This window comes from Daldinia vernicosa (assembly GCF_022497035.1).
Source record: "Daldinia vernicosa strain CBS 139.73 unplaced genomic scaffold F5Y00scaffold_14, whole genome shotgun sequence".
Classification (NCBI taxonomy): Eukaryota; Fungi; Ascomycota; class Sordariomycetes; order Xylariales; family Hypoxylaceae; genus Daldinia; species Daldinia vernicosa.
This window is the reverse complement of record NW_025953930.1, coordinates 523,852-541,101: the sequence shown is the minus strand read 5'-3', so window position 1 is coordinate 541,101 and position 17,250 is coordinate 523,852. Positions and strand designations below refer to the sequence as shown.

Here is a 17,250-nt window from a genome sequence, read left to right as displayed (position 1 = left end):
GACTTGAGTTACTCACTATCTCGGTTATCGATCTAACCAATTACGTAGAGAATAAGACGTCAACAACCCGTCTTCAAAGCCGATCACTTACCCAGCACCTGGCGAGACTTCGGATGTGGATTTGATACTATGAATATCCCCTATGGACCCTTACTCCATCCACTTGGGCTGGCTAGGCGATCGAATCAGATTATCAGACGCCTTAGGACACAAAACGGCCCTGTGCCACATTTGTATTGTACGCACGTATCACGAATCTCCGCAGAATTACTGCAGCCCTTCAAATGGTTGTGAAGCATCATACCTATGTATGGACTGTCTGGCTGTTAGGTTGACTTGCTTAAGCTCGAGATCCCTTTATCCTACTTACCAGCTTACATAGGATGGCCTATCGAATCAGCATCATACGTTTCCAGTATGTACATAGAAACGGTATTATGTATTCCAAGCCCCCCACGAGCGCAACCGGCCATCGGCTCAACAGATCCCCTCCTACAATGTGGGCATGGGTTGTTAGTGTAGGTATGTATGTATGTATGGAGCGAAGGCTAAACGTTGCTTTGCAGTACTCCACAGACAACGATGGAATATCAGAAAGTTCTCAAGATTTACTAGTTTATTCGATTTTTTTTTTTTCGTAACCCCTCTTTTGCTTCTCCTGCCGAAGAAATTTTTTTCTCTTCTTCGCACGAGTCTGTCTCTGCATTAGTAGCCGCTAACAGGTCCGAAAAGCATGCGGGTCAACGGGCTATCCGCATGTCTAGGGGTTCCGTGGCTTTGGTCGCGTGGAAAAGGCCCGTCCTGACCGTGCCCCAACGTGCCCACGCGAGTATTTACGCATTATGAACTGTGGTTACTGCTCCGTCGGTCTCAATCTAATGACTTGTAAGACGCGAAGCATTACAGTTTACTGTGTAAGAAAACGAAATCACAAAGCTAAGCTCCGTATCCAATACCTAAGAGCAAATGGCTCTACTTTGACAACAACAGCAGGGCAGCAGGGTCCATAGCCCCGGTTATTTCTATTATCAACTCAACTCAATTCTACACGTTAGTTTCGGAAACGCTACAGGTACATAGGGATTGTATCTGTAACATGTTCCATTCATCCCAACTTAGTAGCTATCCCGGGATGTGAGATTCACTTCAGGCAGTCAAGTCGTGCTTATTAGTACGTACTTAATAAATCTCATCCACGTGCCTCTCGTCTCCCTGGCATCAAACGGAATGAGAAGCTTACATTTAATATCGGAACAGTCATCAAAGAAACATCTTACGTATGCCGACCGAGCGTTGGAAGCCTCGGTCGATAATCTCATAAGTACATACATTACTCTCAAATACCTACATCATCCAGTAACGCTGTTACTCAGCCTCGGGGGGTTGGGTTGCTTAGCTCGAGCCATCGGGCAACGTCAACGGGACAGGTTGATATGACATAGTTTGATAGGGTAACCGAGGAGTAGTTGAATGCAGCGCTAGATGAGTGCCCATTCTAGCGGTGTGAACAGCCTTCGGAATATAAGTGGAAGCCTTCGCAACCCCTCACGATCAAGTCTCCGCATCTAAGACATATGTCGTATTGCGGAAACCCTGGCTTCTGCAGACCTGCAGCATCCAAACCACCCATTTGAGAGATTCTCTCACAGTCGGGGAGGGAACGCAGCCACCAGCCTACCCAAACGGAGCCCACAACCCACGCTGCATAACCCACGGTCTTCCCATGTCCAGAGATTCCTCCCTGCAATTCAAGATGCTAGCGTCCATACAAAATCGTTTGTCCCGCCACGATCCACCAAGCTCACAATGATTCATCCCTTGGGGAAAGGGAGGCGCCTAGCACGGCGCCTATCCAACACTTTTCATGTGGAAGCCGTCGCATTATTTGCCCGTCTCTCCGGCCCTAACATGGCCTCTGTCACTGTTGATCTGGCTGATGTGTCCATCACCAAATTCTCGCTCCCCCACTGAGTCACCAGTCCCATCGCCACCTACCCAAATCTGACACCCACAGGAGTCCTAGATTAGTACATGCATCGTCGATATTGGAATGGATAGGCAAGACAGGTCCTTGTTCGTACCCCATTCCTAAATCCAGATGGGTGGTAGGTACACTTCCAGGGTCGGCCGCTCTGGCGGATCATTTACACGAGACAATGCATCGAGGTAGTCGATATGGCTTTCTTTTCTTCCCTATTTTTCTAACCCAACATAAACTAGATTACAACTGGTCGTATCACCGAAAAAACTAACCGCCTTTGCGGAAGATTACCATGGGACGGTAGGCACGAAGAATTTATTAATATGGCCAGCAATTCAGTACGACATCGTGAGCTAAAGTGGACCGACGGTAAAGGCCAACATAAACTTGTTTACCACATAAATCTCTTCTTGTCATACTCACAATCAGTTCCGGAATAAAGCTACTGGTTACAACTGTAAAGAGCTTGCATTAGTGTTGTAGCAAAACCTCGCCTCGCGATCAGCACCCTTGCGGCGACGCGCCCCCCGAGGCCAAGACAAGGCAACTCCGCACAACGGGCTGAATTATTCACGATCCCCAATATTCCATCCAAGCCATGAAGAAGCAGTGACCCCTACCACACCGCATCATTGAGCAATTGTTGCTACACAGCTACAGTTGCTTTCTAGCGGTCGATGTATCCGATTTTCGTGCCAGGAAATCTCGCATCGACCCTCCCTTACTTCGTATGAGATATCCTAACTTTAGATACGACACAACAGGACCCTTAACTAAGGAAAAATAAGGAGCTAGGAACTTTAACCATGTGGAATTGGTTCAGAATCCCATTGTAGGCTGTACACTTTGACGTCGCAAATAATTCAAGGATATGCTCGCTACCGCGACATGTGCATGTATATACCTTGGAATGGCTTAACATTAGCATCTAATTTATTACTAACGTACGAACGATCCCAAGTTCGTTAGAGCTTTGCTGACGCACATACATATCGGACGCGGCGGGTTGATCCCCTGTGGGTTTTGCGCCCTACCAAGCGTATTATGCGCTCATACATACCACTCACGCGTTATTCCTTTCGGCCTGCTCAGTCCCAAGTTAGTAAGAAATCAGCCACTAGCCGTAAGGCTTAAGGTCCTATGACGTTGAGGAGGCTCCCTTTGTGATTCCTGACGTTAGATTCATCCTTTTCTTGACTTGTATTTTTTTTTTCTTTTTGCCTTTCACCTTTTTTTTTTTAAATAGCAATCGATCTCTCGCCACAGAGATCCCGATAGAAAGAGGGGGACGTCCGCGTTGTTGGAACGGGTTTCCCTCCCCCGGAGTCCAAGGCCAGCGAATCCATGATGCAATGATACCCAAGCCAATCCACCAACCACATGCCATGGGCGAGAGAAAAGCCGGGTGAAGAACGAGCGGCGGAAAGGGTTCTAATAATACATAGTACCTACCTACACATTATCATGGCGGGAAAAAGTAATAAATCATATGCAAATTACTACTACGTATTCACCAGCTTCGCTTGCCTGTGGGGTTAATCAGGGTTTGCATTTCCGGCTCTTTGTCGACGCGTGGTCTTCGGGCGAAGGCGAAGTTTTTCAGTTCGATCTCGTGTTGCAATTCGTTCCTTTTGCGAGCGTTCGGTTTTGCACGGCTTTTTTCGGGCTCGTGCGCGTTGATTGCAGGACCGTATTGTAATATCCGGGGGTGGTAGACCGAGCCACCACCGCCACGGACCTCAGGGGGTTAGGTACGTATTTGATATTATGTATGTACATGTAGGTATGTATCAAGGTAGATGGTCGAATGCTAGTGTATGAAGACGTGGAAAGTAAATCGTGTGATTCAGATTCTCGGCGTCTGCCTTGAAGCTATCTAAATATGGCCACTGCTCATGGATTGCTCATTACGGATTTAAGCCTCCCAGGTCAACCAAAGCTGAAACGGGACGGTCTGTCTGATAGGTATGACGCGTCTATGGGAGGATTTTTATTGTTGCTAGGGCTGACGCGCTCTTCAACATGGTTCGGCATCTCACCACTAAACTTAGCTGTCTTATGATGAGCCTCGCCAATGTTCAAGGTTTAGAGAGATGATATTTCATGTGTCGCTACATTAGTTCATGTCTCGTAATTGTTAGTCTCTTAAGTGGTGCACGAGCCATCAATCGAATAGTTCAAGACTAGTCGGATAGTTCAAGATTCAGAAGTGTCATTTGTTAAGGTTTGGCGGCCTTATTTAAGCGCTCTTTGTTCAATTCTCGTTTAGATTTCATGGTGAGACAGGGCTGCTCTTATAGGTGGTAGATATATTAACTTTCCATTTTGAAAAGGTGAATTTAAACGACCTTATTATGAGAGTCTATCAATGAGTCGATGAGCGTAGTATTCTTGCGATGTGTACCTAAGCGTCGCGCTCCAACTTGGTAGATACTTCTACTCTTAGTCTAAATTGTCCAGGACGCTTATATGTAGTATATGATAGTTAAACAAAACTTCAAAGTAAATAATAAAACCCCGGTCTAGAAAATTTTCTTTACAAACCTTATCCCATGGGGAAAGCCACTTTGGGAGATTGAAGGAAAGTTATAAGTATCCGTGACGATGTGTAAGCGTATGTGTAAAGTAGCTCTTAACCTAATGCCCGGTTATTTGGGTAGAATAACAATCCTATATACTTTTTCATTTCATAATTATAAACTAAGTGCGCTTTTAGGTAAACTTAGGCGATGTCTTACCAGATCAAATCTTTGGAAGTTTAACCTAGAACCCCTAAGACACCTATCAAGAGGAGTCTCTATTCATATATCAATGGTGTCGACGTGGTTAAACCTATGTTCCCCGTGGTGATATAACTAGTGACTCTCGCTACTTCGAATTACCTTTCGTTAATTCTGGTTATGAAAATGCTACTGATAGTATTTTTCTGTCTTTCTTCCCCCTCAACTTGTAATACCTAGTAGTCCTAGTTCATATTTAAATTCAACACCGATGTGCTCACGAGGATTGATAGCCTGAGGTCTATTCTATTTAAAGTAGGAGCCGCTTAAGGAAAGTGATACTGATATTATTAACCAAACCTATGAATCTCAGACTGGATCCTTGAAGGTGGGATTTTGGCGTTGTTACGATTTTAGCCACAGGCTTCCATAGTTTAAATTAGAGTTCCTTGCAGAACGATAAAGCTGGTTGTATGTCTTCTTGGTACACCTCGTGATATGCGTCTCTTGAATTTGTACCGGTACTGGATAGTTGTTACCTTCAACGGTGTCCTGGACATGGAAACTAGCAATAAGCCTGGGTGGTTAGATGAAACAATAGTTCATTGGGCGCTCGTAGACCTCAAAGGGGCACGCTAACAGCTCGAATCATTTTCTTTAGAGGGCATTTTTAGCTTCATAACATCGTGATAGTGTTAAAGGGATATATAGAAGGTTATAGTACTACAAGCCCAGCCCAGTTTCAAATGTCGTGTCTTGCGCCCCTTACTACATAAACCACCCTCAACCTCTGCTATGAAGATTAGAGCGAGCTTCTGTCCTCCGTGATCATAACATGCTAACAAGAGTTGATGATGATAAACTAGAAACAACTTGGAGTTACTAGAGTATTGATGGCTTTGTAGTTTAGCAGACGAGTACCTGGATACTCTTCTATTATATCAAGGCTTTTGACCGGGCAGTAAGAAAGGTTTGATTTACTAAGTGTATAGGTGATATAGGTAATATCTACATGTTGACCCCAAGTCTTGCCAGGGCTGTATTGAATTGATTTGGTATCTACTACTGATGTGGTTGTTACAATGTACGTTACGCTAGTAGTCAGGTAATATCAACCATCAACAAATAATTAACTAGCACTATAATCTTGTAAGTTTATCAGACAAATATAAACCCAAAGGAATAATATGTGAATTGTTATGAGCCAAGTTATATACGTTATTAATTCCTTTAACCTGAATCAATTCTAAGTTTTCGAATCAGGGGTTATCGGGGAGAAGGTACCCCTAGCATGAAGCTCGTGTCGGGTTTACACGGGGTCGTAGGGCTATCTTGAGTCGCTAGCGCAAACTGAACAACGAGAAAGCTTGGTTCGATGCGTGGCTTCTGGGTTATAGTAAGGAGAGTATAATTATTGAAGACTGAAGTCCGGGTTCAACTGATGAGAATCGATCGAAGCGGCGGTATGGGGTTATGTAAGACGTGCTTAATCTGAATTATTCAATACCGCTTCTGCATATCTAGGAATAACATAGCCGCCGTGACCACAAGGAATTGTTGCAGCAGCATTTATGACCTGTAATATTCGCATAACTTGATAAGATCCAGCTATATGTACCACTTACATTCAATGCCGATTTACCCTTATAACGAAGCGCGCCCATAACTTCATTGTGGTTAAAATTGATTAAGCAAATCATTTCCGCGAAATATAAAAGCATCGTTTATGTGGTACCTTAGGTAGTTATCCTTTCTATGAGCTTCTCGATTGGTAACCTCACTACGTACGAGTTTTGATTAATACGTGGTTCGCCTATCATGCATCTTTATGCCAACCCGGACCGAAGGCGTTTTTTATGGCTTGTCACTGGAGCATCGTGGCGGAAGCTGGAAACTGTAAAAAGCCCACTTCATTTGGCCTGTTCAGCCTTGCTTCGCGTTTTATATCTACTTTATATCTCGTAAACTTTAGGACGACTGTTTGAGTTGACTTTGGAATTCCTAGCTGCTCTTATTAGCGTTTCGACGTTATTATAATGTCTCAAGTCAGCTGTCGGGGGTGCTCTGCTATCTCCGTACTTCAGTGGAATTCAGGTACGCCATCACATCTGACAGGTGAGGCCTCGCTTACATATGTATCTCGCAGCGAATAACCATTGGCATCAGCGCCGGGTTTATAGCAATGAATTCCATAGCAATGATGGTTGCCAGGCGATATACGCAGAATCACAGATTTGTATAATGTTAGCAAGTGATCCTCGAGTGACGAGTGAGATAATTAACAAGCTTTAAGTCTTGCGAGTGCCAACGAGATTCGCGCATGTCTCTCGTGCCGAGATTCTTTCACCAAGGCATTCTCTATTCCTCCGATATGGTGGTCAGATTACTGCCGAAACTCGAATGGGTATCTTGGAAGTGATATAAGTAGACATAATGGGGTTATCACGGGGTTCAGTATGTTCATAGCCTTTACTATACTTAATTTCACTGGATGCTAATTCGTTGTAGGTACGTGGGCTTATTTCGAGGTTAAGCATTTGGATGCTAAGATGCAGTATCAATGGCATAAAATGAACATATTTATACGATGGCTGGCCCCTACAAAGCAGACAATCATACTCGCTTTCGATACGCGGTCTCCGATCGTAGAGCGCATACCGGATTCGCTTCAGAATCCGGACTCCAACTGTCTCGGTGATCCGTTTTGGGTTTACGCCCGGTTAGCCAGCGACGTGGTGGACCTCCAAGACTCTGCCGTCTGGGCCATTCGTAACCAGGTGAGGGCAATAGAGACGGAGAGGAAGCCGATAGGCAAGCCACAGCCGGACTACAGACATCTTCACGATGTCGCTCGACACGCTATCCACGTAACCGAGTCTCTCAATGTTGCTGCTGAAAGCATGGGAGGTATTCTGGAACAGCACGATGAATTCTTAAGCCAGAACTTCCCAACCCCGATGATACAGACCGACGCCTCGGAAGCCGTCCACCGCCAGCTGCTTTTCTGCAAACATATGCTTAACAACCTCCGCCACCGGTCCATCTCTAATCGTGAAAGGTTACAGAACGAGATTCAACTTGCATTTAATACTGTTGCCCAGTACGACGCGGGGATTTCGGTCCAGATTGGACGCGCTGCGCAGTTAGATGGCGCATCAATGAGGAAAGTTGCTTTCGTCACCATGATGTTTTTGCCAGCTACTTTCCTCTCCGCCGTTTTTAGCATGTCGTTCTTCGACTTCCAAGCCGACTCCGACTCGTGGAACGTATCGAGCAAGTTCTGGATTTACTGGGTGTTTGCGATTCCGATCACCATCGCTACCAGTCTTTTGTGGTATTTCTGGCATAAAGTCTTTCCTCTTACGCCCGTGGGATAGTTGGCAAGGGGTAATACGGGACCGCGTTGTGACGTTATGGGAAACAAAAGTTTAACATCCAAAACCGACCGGAACGGCAACCGACTACAATTGTCTGTGCCCTCATGGTTGAACAGTAAGGCCGATACTCGGAAGGCAGCCAAATGACATTCTTGCCATCGCATTTAATCCATTCTGCCTCATAATCTGGTTCTTCTAGCCTGGAATCATTGGGAGGCCGCGGTGCTATTTTAGGAAGGCGCGGTGGGAGGGGGACAAACTGCTTGTAGTCGTTATAATATAAAGATATATTAAGACCGTCCCCTTCACGCGTGAATTTTATGTCCTTAATCGTCTGGTATTCCTCTGTAAAGCTTGCTAGACACCTGCCTGTTGTTGTATCCCATACTTTCGCCGTATGCGGACAAGCCGATGCTAAATAGGCGCCGTCGTCCGAGATAACCAAATGGTGAATATAACTGTCATGTTTTCCCCAAAAGGTTGATTCTGCGCTCATTGTTACGTCCCATATTTTAATTGTCTTATCGGATGAGCCTGATGCTAGCTGACCGTTAGGAGAGAATGCCAATGAATCGATCCGACCGCTGTGGCCATAGAAGGTTGCTAAGCACGTAGCCGTTGTGGCGTCCCATAACTTTACGGTAGTGTTATCCGAAACCGTTGCTAGCTGGCTCCCGTCAGGCGAAAAGGCTACCGAATAACTTTTATCCCTGTCGCCTATAGTGATCTCTAAATACGCGTCCGTACTGGTGTCCCATATCTCTGTAGAACTTTCCGAACTAAATGCTAACCTGGTTCCGTCGGGTGAAAATGTTACCGAGTAAACGTAAACCTCGCTGTTGATAGTTTTTAAACATGCGCGTGTCGCCACGTCCCAAATCTTCACTGTTCCATCCTCCGAGCCTGATGCCAGTCTGCATCCGTCGGGCGAAAATGATACCGGGTTGATCAAATTGCTGTGACCTTCAAAGGCTGCTAAAGGCGAGCCTGTTTCAAAACCCCATATCTTCACGTGTCCATCCCACGAGCCTGATGCCAGCCTGATCCCGTCGGGCGAAAAGGCTACCGAGGCAACCCAGTGTTCATGGTTTAGGATTGTCAAACATGTTCCCATTGTGGAGTCCCATATCCTTACGGTATTATCGCTCGAACCTGATGCTATCCGGCTCCCATCAGGAGAGAAGGCCACTGAATTGATATTACGCTGATGACCTCTAAGGGTCATTATGCACGCGCCTGTCTCTACATCCCATACCTTTACCGTATTGTCCCAGGAACCCGACACCAGCCTGTTGCCGTCGGACGAAAAGGCTACTGAGACGATTGCCGTGCTATGGCCCACAAAGGTTGCTAAGCACGCGCTCCATTGAACCTCGACATCTGGTTCTAAAGTTATCCATGGGTATTTCTCGTCCCGAAATAGCTTTCGTATTACACTTTGCGAAGGGCTAAAAAGAAGTGCTGACGCATATACCTGGAGCGGACTAATCTCGATTGCGGGTTTGCTATGTCGAATAAACCGGTATGCGTCATGCATAAGCTCCTCAAGCTTCGTGGCTTTTCCCTATTTAGAGAATTAGTTTATCTTTCTACAAGTTTCATGATTATATGCCTACGAGAAGTAGTCTATTTAATCTTGATATTCCCGAAATCCCTTGCGGTACACTTTTGAGAATACTGAGAGCTTCGAGCCAGTGAAGGTAATGTCCTTGTATAAATTTGTGAACGGCCCCATTATCTTGAAGGTTGCCATGCTGTGCCTGATTATCGGACTGGCACTCTGCCATGTGGATAGCCCAGTAGATACAAGAATACCGCACGGCCGCTAATGGGTCAGGATGTGGTGGTCTCACTTGGTTTACGGGCAATCCCCAATCATCTAGGTCATAAATATTACGTCGAAGGACTCCTGATATGGACTCGAGTGACCTTAGACTGATAGCATGATGTTCGGCAACTGTACCTAAAGGGAATATCCTGCTGGCCGCATTCTTGACAAGATAGTCCTTTGCGGACTGGTGTACAAAGAAAATAATCCCCTCTTTAAGAACAAGAAATGAGCCACAAAGCTTGATGAGTTCTTCCAGAGCCTCGTGGTTGTTAGCTGAGTCCGTGATTGACTCGATAAGAGATGCTAGTTCTTGTAAAGCAAGGGGCCGGTATACGACCGACATGACAGCTAGAACGCGCCGACATAATTCTACGTCCTCAGACATTTCAGACATGGCGATTTGGTCCATCATACGACTGTAGAGAGAATCGAGTCCAGGTGGGAACCCGCGCAGTCGGCTAAGCGTATGGCGAAGCCTGACTTTGGGACTTGCAAGCGCTTGACACACCAAGGCCACCCAAAGAAAGGTATCATTCGCATTCGAATGTAAGTAGCTCAGGACTTCATCACGTAATCCCCCCCAGTACCTTTTCTTCTTGGATAGTTCGTCCACCTTGTATTCGATGTAGCTACTGACAGCTGTCGAAACGGATGACTCGTTAAGTTCGAGGCATAATAGCCTGACATATGATGTAGTAATGCTTAGCTCCTCTTCGATATCTCGCCTGTTACGACTAGATATGATCCATTTAACCCGGGATTGGACAGGCCAGTTAGCAATCAGTTCGAGGAGTAGTGGGAGACCCGTCTCGCATTCATCAAGGGCATCGACCACCAATATGGTATTTGGAAGTTTTGGGTCCTGCAGTATGCTCTCGAAGATACCGTGCAATGAAAACCAAGCATTTACACCTTCGAATAGCCCCTTTCCTGCGCGGTCGTACCTTTCCTGTATATGTGAAATAAGGGATGGCTGTTTGTCGACGAGGAGGTAGATAAGACCGCGTAATGCAGCTATTGCACTGTTCAGACGGGTGTCTGTCGCCTGAAAAAAGAAGAAAGATATGATCTGGTCGGTGTTGGCAGTCTGTTTCTCCAGCTCGTCGATAATGCCGCAGAGGAGCATGGTCTTGCCCTTCCCCGGGTCACCCTTAATCCAGAGTAAACGGCCGCCCTCGTCGTCACGCCATCGCAAGAAATCCTCGTGATTAAGGACCCAGCAGTATGAGTCGCGTAGCAGGCCGCCTTTTGTCTGTTCGATGCGTTTCTTATCATGGCGGGGGTCAGTCAAGAATAAATCGGCGAGACAGTTGTTTTTTGAAGTTTCTTTTCTGTTTGTTAGTGATAAAACATGGAAGTCGATACTTGCTACGAACCAATCCTAAAGTCTCTGCCAACAGTCACATTTCCTGAACCCTGATTTTGAATTCCTTGCCCGCGGAAAGTAGATTGATAAGTATGATCCGTCATTGTATTTGGTAAGATCTCGTGTCGTTTATAAGTTCCGAAGAACTACACGTGGTGATTGAGGTCTGCTAGAATGAATCGAAGAATGCATCGGAAGAGGGGTGAGGACTGACCCCGATAAGCAGCCACTTGGTGCCCGATTATGGTGGCCATCGGCTGATCACTTGCATAGAACTTGCCTAGGTACCTACCTAATGTACTTAAGTGATATGTCAACCATATATGTACCTGTTTGAAATATCTGATTCGACGCTATTATCTACCTCTTATCTTAAGGGTTACAACTTTTAAATAGTGTAGAAGATCAACGGTGACTATTTGAGAAAGCAAATATGCAACTTAGGTAGCTTTGCTCGATGATGAACTCTTGATTTTTGTATCTGCGTAGCTACTTGAAAATAGGACATTTAATATCTTTATTGTTGACGTATCTAGATTCCAGAACAGTATGACTATTTTCCGGGTCTATATAAGAAATTAGCCCTTCGTAGAAAACAGCAGCAGCCGCCACAAAATGTTGCCCATCGTTACTCTTATGTGAATCTGCGTAATTGGAAATGCCGCGGACGATGATGGTGGGGAATTGGGTCTAAAGCCTGATGGCTTCGATTCTGAAGCAAAAGATACTGCCCATGACTCGCATGGTTGCGTCCCTCCTGGCAGCGGGTTTCACGGTGCTGTCACTGGAGACGACTGGATCGTGGTGGGCTTATATGATAATAATATAACAGTGGTGAATTCGTTCGGTCTGTAGGCATTTCAAAGAGAGGATCTTGGAATACTAAACTAGTAATTATACGGATTAAATACAAGGCTCTGTTTGCTATAAGGCAATTAAATGTTAGGGGTTATGGGTGTCACGAGGTAGAATGTCAGGATTAATACCCGTTGATGTTAGTCATACGCAGAGGGAGTGTCTACATAGACCAAGTAATAAATAGTATTGAACTAGTAACGCCTGGCCTTCTATTCTCTTACGAGGGCGCTTCACGCCTCTTATATAGTAGATATACCCCTGACCCACTATACCTTGACATAGAACCAAACAGCACGGAAACTATTTCGTTGCTCCGTGCGGAACTATAAAATAGCTACGGCAGCCTACGACCATACATGCCAACGGTATTATTTGTTCTAGATGCCTTATATAGAATTCTGACAGGTAGTAAGGACAAAAGACATACTCCTACTTTATAGTCGGGGCGATTAGCTAGTATAGGGGTTGGCGGCGAATCTGGCGGCGAGCAATAGTGCGGAATTCAAGGAAAAGTAGCCGGCTCGCTTGCACTTTCAGAGAAATATGAATGGGGCAGGAAGTAAGATGGTTACTTCGATCATTTTACGGGTTCGGTATAGGAGCATTTCGGACTCCCTTATTGTCCCACAATCTTGTATACCTGGACAGCGTAGTCAATTTCACCTCAACTACGTGCCATGGAAGAAGAAGCAGCAAAAGTAATAAAATATTGATTCACAGGAAGATATGCGGGTTTAGGAACTTGATTGCTCGACAAAATACCTCACGTTACTGACTGCATAGAGCTATTTGTTCAATGATAAGCATATGGACCTATCATCTTCTAGAGAATTTAGGATACGAAAAACCTTGGGCACAAAAGGTACCTAGGTATGGGGTAGCATTGTAACAGAACGTACGGCGAATGAATCTATATCGTTTCGTTTGTGTCACCACATGTATTCTATCTCCATACTCTGTTTAGGTTGAAGCTTGTTTCATGCATCCTTGGCGGATCATCAATGCAATGTTGGCAGTCGACGTTGTAAGATAGGTATTTATAAGAGGTGGTTTTGAAGATCCGTGGCTCGAATCGGGACACGATCTCACCTTAATTCTAACCAGACCTTAAGGACTTCCGCCGCTTTACCTTTTACTAAGGCCAAAGAGCTCCTCCTATAATAGACCCATATAATGCGGCAAAAGTGCTTACCATGCCCGTGGTAGCCAATGATAGTTCGCCCTTCAACCATAAGAAGGAACATTACGAAGAACACTTAAGCAAGTAGATATTCGCGATATATAGTCCAAAATGGATAAAGGACTCACGGTTAGAAACCGCCAGGTTCTTCTTTGGAGTACTTAAGTCGTTGAATAAGATATTCTCTTGGCTTTTATTGTATTGAATAAGTTAATTTAAGTAGTTAACCACAATTTTGTTTCTTCTTACGTGATATGAAGGATACGAGTTCTACAATGGCATTAAAAAAGCAATGGTGAGGTTTTATATCAGACCTAAAGTATATTACAAGATACACACTCGTGCTGCTTTGAAGTCAGTCGAGTGAATATATGACTCTTTCGGCGCAATCTCGCTCCATATTGCATGCGACGTTATTAATTAATACCTACACACGGACTTAAGAGTATTTACGAGATTTTGGTTTCTTTTTGTCATGCGGAGCAGATGGAGGCTTATTAACGTACTTAGACCGTAGGTAGGTAGGCAGGTACCTAGGTAGATTTTAGGCTTATAAACCCGGAATATTTCATATCGACTTCCCTTCCAGCTCTGGAAAAATCATTTCATTGAACATGTACTTAGGATACTGTCATACGAATCCAAATAATATCTCAACGTAGCATTATTAACGTAAAAACTCGAATATATAATACTTGCGGTAGTTACTCTTATAACTGGAAGCACGGCGCTATTGGGACCTAAGTTACAACCACTTCCATGTGCCCTAAGCAGACTTGGTCGGCGCAACTGACTGATAGCTTCCATACTAGTGATGACGCTACCGGCTTTTGCCTATTCTCGTAGTAGCATGGACAATAACTTGATGCTAGTCTTAGTGGAGACTCAATTGCGTCATGGCTTTCAGGGTTTTTAATAAAGTAGGAGAAGTCAATTAATAGGTACCTAAGATAACGAGATACAAGTATCGGAGTTATGAAAAGCAAAATGGATTGTTAAGCAAATGTACACTTGCATAGAAAAAGCTATGGTAAGATACCTCGGGAGGGTTAATGGGGATAAGTATCTTACTGACGCCATGCCGAATGACTATTATTATACTGCTATCTTAACCCATTCAATTGTTCTTGCCATTGCATAATTTAAAAAAGATGCCTACAAATAAATTTCCACTTCCCCTCATGTCTCGTAGATTTCACAGGTTCTCAGCCATCATCCCCAGAAACCAGTTACAGTACTCAAGAAGAATAGCCACAATGCCAGTCGTAAGGTCCGCATATGATCCCAAGGACATGCAGTTCCGCCATCTCGGCCCAACGGGTCTGAAGGTGAGCGTGCTGTCTTTGGGTGGATGGTTAACTTATGGAGGTACTGAGAAGGGCGAGATTGTCAAAAAGTGCCTTCAGACCGCCTGGGACCACGGTATCAACACCTTTGACACAGCAGAGACCTATGCTTCGGGAGAGTCTGAGCTGGAGATGGGTAACGCTTTGAAAGAACTTGACTGGCCTCGTGACGAGTATGTCCTTACCACTAAGATCTTCTTCGGTACCGGTCGCAAGGAGCCCAACACTCGCGGACTTAGCCGAAAACATATTGTTGAGGGTCTCAAGTCTTCCCTCGAACGTCTGCAACAACCATACGTTGACGTTGTTTTCGCTCACCGCCCCGATTATGCTACACCCATGAGAGAAATCGTGGAGGGCTTCACTCAAGTCATCCGAAACCTTAACCTAGCTTATTACTGGGGTACGTCAGAGTGGAGTGCTACCCAGATCATGGAAGCCATCCAGATCGCAGAGCGATATAATCTCATTGCGCCGGTGGTCGAGCAGCCCCAATACAACGCATTTCACCGCCAGCGATTCGAAGTTGAATACGCACCGCTCTTTGAGCAGTTCAAGTACGGCACCACTATTTGGTCTCCGCTCGCTTCTGGCCTATTAACGGGGAAATACAACAACGGTATCCCCGAAGGATCGCGTTTCGCCAAACACGGAGATTTCTTTGACGGTACTATCAAGTCATTACAGACGGAGGAGGGTAAGGCGAAGCTTGAGAAGGTTAAGAAGCTGACCGCAATTGCGGAACGTCTTGGTGGAACTACCGCCTCGTTAGCTTTAGCCTGGACTCTCAAGAACCCGAATGTCAGCACGGTAATTCTCGGCGCCACAAAAGTCGAGCAAATCGAAGACAACGTCAAAGCTCTTAAGTTGGTGGATAAGCTAACACCGGATGTATTGGAGGAGATCGAGAAGATTCTTGACAATGCACCTGCTCAGCCCTCGAAGTATGGTCGTGAGAGGTAGGAACTTGGGGATAGGGGATAGGGGATAGACGACGGACGATCCATACCTAGGTACCCAACGAGCCGGGTATCTTTATCCGAATGTTCGGTAGAAGCAAAATGGAACGAGACTAAAAATGATAATCCCGCTAGCAATAGCGTCTTACAAGCACGGACCTTAGACTATTTAGACCCGGAACCATCTTTGTGAACTTGTTATTTTTCTTGTTTTTATTCATGAAGCTACCTAAAGGAATGCCTGATATATGAGGGGCTGACCGCATGATAGGTGCCCAACATTGCCCCTGATTCTCTAAATCAAGACCAGAATTAAGGGGTGAAGTTCTCCTCGCATAAACCAAATCTCTAAACTCCGCGAGGCTTTCCTTAAGGCTGGCTTCTGTGCCCACTAATAGTATGATGATCACATGTCCGGACTGCAGGGACCAACTGTCATGGCCCCATCAACAATGAAGTTGGTACCATTGACCCAACTCGCAGCCGGGCTGCATAGGAAGAGGACCACGTCTGCAATCTCCTCCGGGAGCCCCATCCGCCCCATTGGTAAGTGGGACGAGATGGTCTTTTCTAACGACGGAAGACTCTTAACGGCGCCCTGCACCACGGGGGTATCCACCCATGACGGTGAGACGCAGTTGACGCGAATGTTGTGTTTAATGTTGTCGAGAGCTGCGAAGAAAATCAGCAAACAGGTTTTTTATTCCCCCGGTATGGGGACTGGAAAATGCAATGGCGGTCACTTACCCGCAGTCTTGGTTAAACCGATCACCGCGTGTTTCGAGGCAACGCATTGCACTATTTTCGGTAGACCGATGTGGCCAACTACCGAGCTAATGTTGACAATAACCCCACGGGAGACACCCCGCACCGGGAGTGATTCGTCGATCACTACGGGTTTTTGGGACGCCATGACTTTCGTGGCGGCTTTCAATACTAGGAATGATCCTTGCACGTTGACTTCGAAGGTTCTCCGTAGCGTGTCGAGGCCCGTCTCTGATACTTCGTTGTACTCCCCAAGAACCTAAATATAGGACGTATAACTGTTAGTATCGAGAATCGCAAGTACACCAGGTAGTAAGTAGCATTTAAGTCGTAGAAACGTACAGCAGCTCCGTTTACGACGTAGTCGATGCGCCCGAATGTGGCCGCCGTGCGGTCGATGGCGTTTTGGACGGATTCTGGGTGCGCTACGTCGAGCTGGTATGCTTCTACGCGGAACTCGGGATTTATGGCGACTGCTTTGCTCTCCGCGGCGGTCTTGATCGCGAGCTCGAGGTTGATGTCTGCTACTACTAGTCCGCGTACCCCGCGTCTTGCGAATGCCACGCAGATCGCCTTTGATATTCCGCTACCTATCTGAAGTTAGACTCACGAAGGAGGTTATTCCAGAGGGATGGTTCTCACCTCCGCCGGTAACGAAAGCGGTTCCTGTAAAATCTTGCCCGGCCATATTGGATTGTGTGTTAAGGTCAACTGAGTGTGGTAGGTATTGGGGTTTAGTCGATTGTTGTTGTTGTTGGGTATAGTGTTTAGAGTGGTTCTGATGTTATAATGAAGATGAAAAGGGCGAGAGAGCTATGTGAGACGAGGGTGGATGTAGAGATATATATACACGTGGATGGTTCCGAT

The 17,250-nt window shown here is 45.6% G+C and overlaps 4 protein-coding genes across 4 annotated transcripts; 2 read left to right on the top strand and 2 right to left on the bottom strand.

The window, feature by feature from the left end:
- The first annotated feature begins 6,428 nt into the window (after positions 1 to 6,428).
- F5Y00DRAFT_33824 (uncharacterized protein) lies at positions 6,429 to 8,095 on the top strand. The gene is made up of 3 exons (XM_048013504.1): positions 6,429 to 6,944; positions 6,995 to 7,155; positions 7,210 to 8,095. Exons 1-3 carry the CDS (start codon positions 6,835 to 6,837, stop codon positions 8,076 to 8,078), a joined length of 1,140 nt encoding a protein of 379 aa, XP_047866533.1. The 5' UTR covers positions 6,429 to 6,834; the 3' UTR covers positions 8,079 to 8,095.
- F5Y00DRAFT_268346 (quinon protein alcohol dehydrogenase-like superfamily) lies at positions 8,096 to 11,379 on the bottom strand (the record flags this gene model as incomplete). The annotated part of the gene is made up of 3 exons (XM_048012236.1): positions 8,096 to 9,642; positions 9,695 to 11,235; positions 11,286 to 11,379. The coding sequence occupies 3 exons, from the start codon at positions 11,377 to 11,379 to the stop codon at positions 8,113 to 8,115; spliced, it is 3,165 nt and encodes a 1,054-aa protein (XP_047866532.1). The 3' UTR covers positions 8,096 to 8,112.
- Positions 11,380 to 14,569: 3,190 nt separating this feature from the next.
- On the top strand, positions 14,570 to 15,622 carry F5Y00DRAFT_260474 (Aldo/keto reductase; the record flags this gene model as incomplete). Its single annotated transcript, XM_048011021.1, has 1 exon — positions 14,570 to 15,622. The coding sequence occupies one exon, from the start codon at positions 14,570 to 14,572 to the stop codon at positions 15,620 to 15,622; it is 1,053 nt and encodes a 350-aa protein (XP_047866531.1).
- A 402-nt stretch (positions 15,623 to 16,024) lies between these two features.
- F5Y00DRAFT_252282 (NAD(P)-binding protein) lies at positions 16,025 to 17,071 on the bottom strand (the record flags this gene model as incomplete). The annotated part of the gene is made up of 4 exons (XM_048009923.1): positions 16,025 to 16,290; positions 16,366 to 16,642; positions 16,726 to 16,973; positions 17,026 to 17,071. 4 exons carry the CDS (start codon positions 17,069 to 17,071, stop codon positions 16,025 to 16,027), a joined length of 837 nt encoding a protein of 278 aa, XP_047866530.1.
- Between the last annotated feature and the right edge of the window lie 179 nt (positions 17,072 to 17,250).

Coding starts and splice junctions, on each gene's coding strand:
- F5Y00DRAFT_33824 (XM_048013504.1), top strand. CDS start 6,835: ATGTATCTCGCAGCGAATAACCATTGGCATCAGCGCCGGGTTTATAGC. Junction 6,945..6,994: donor GAATCACAGATTTGTATAAT/GTTAGCAAGTGA, acceptor ACAAGCTTTAAG/TCTTGCGAGTGCCAACGAGA. Junction 7,156..7,209: donor TGGGGTTATCACGGGGTTCA/GTATGTTCATAG, acceptor AATTCGTTGTAG/GTACGTGGGCTTATTTCGAG.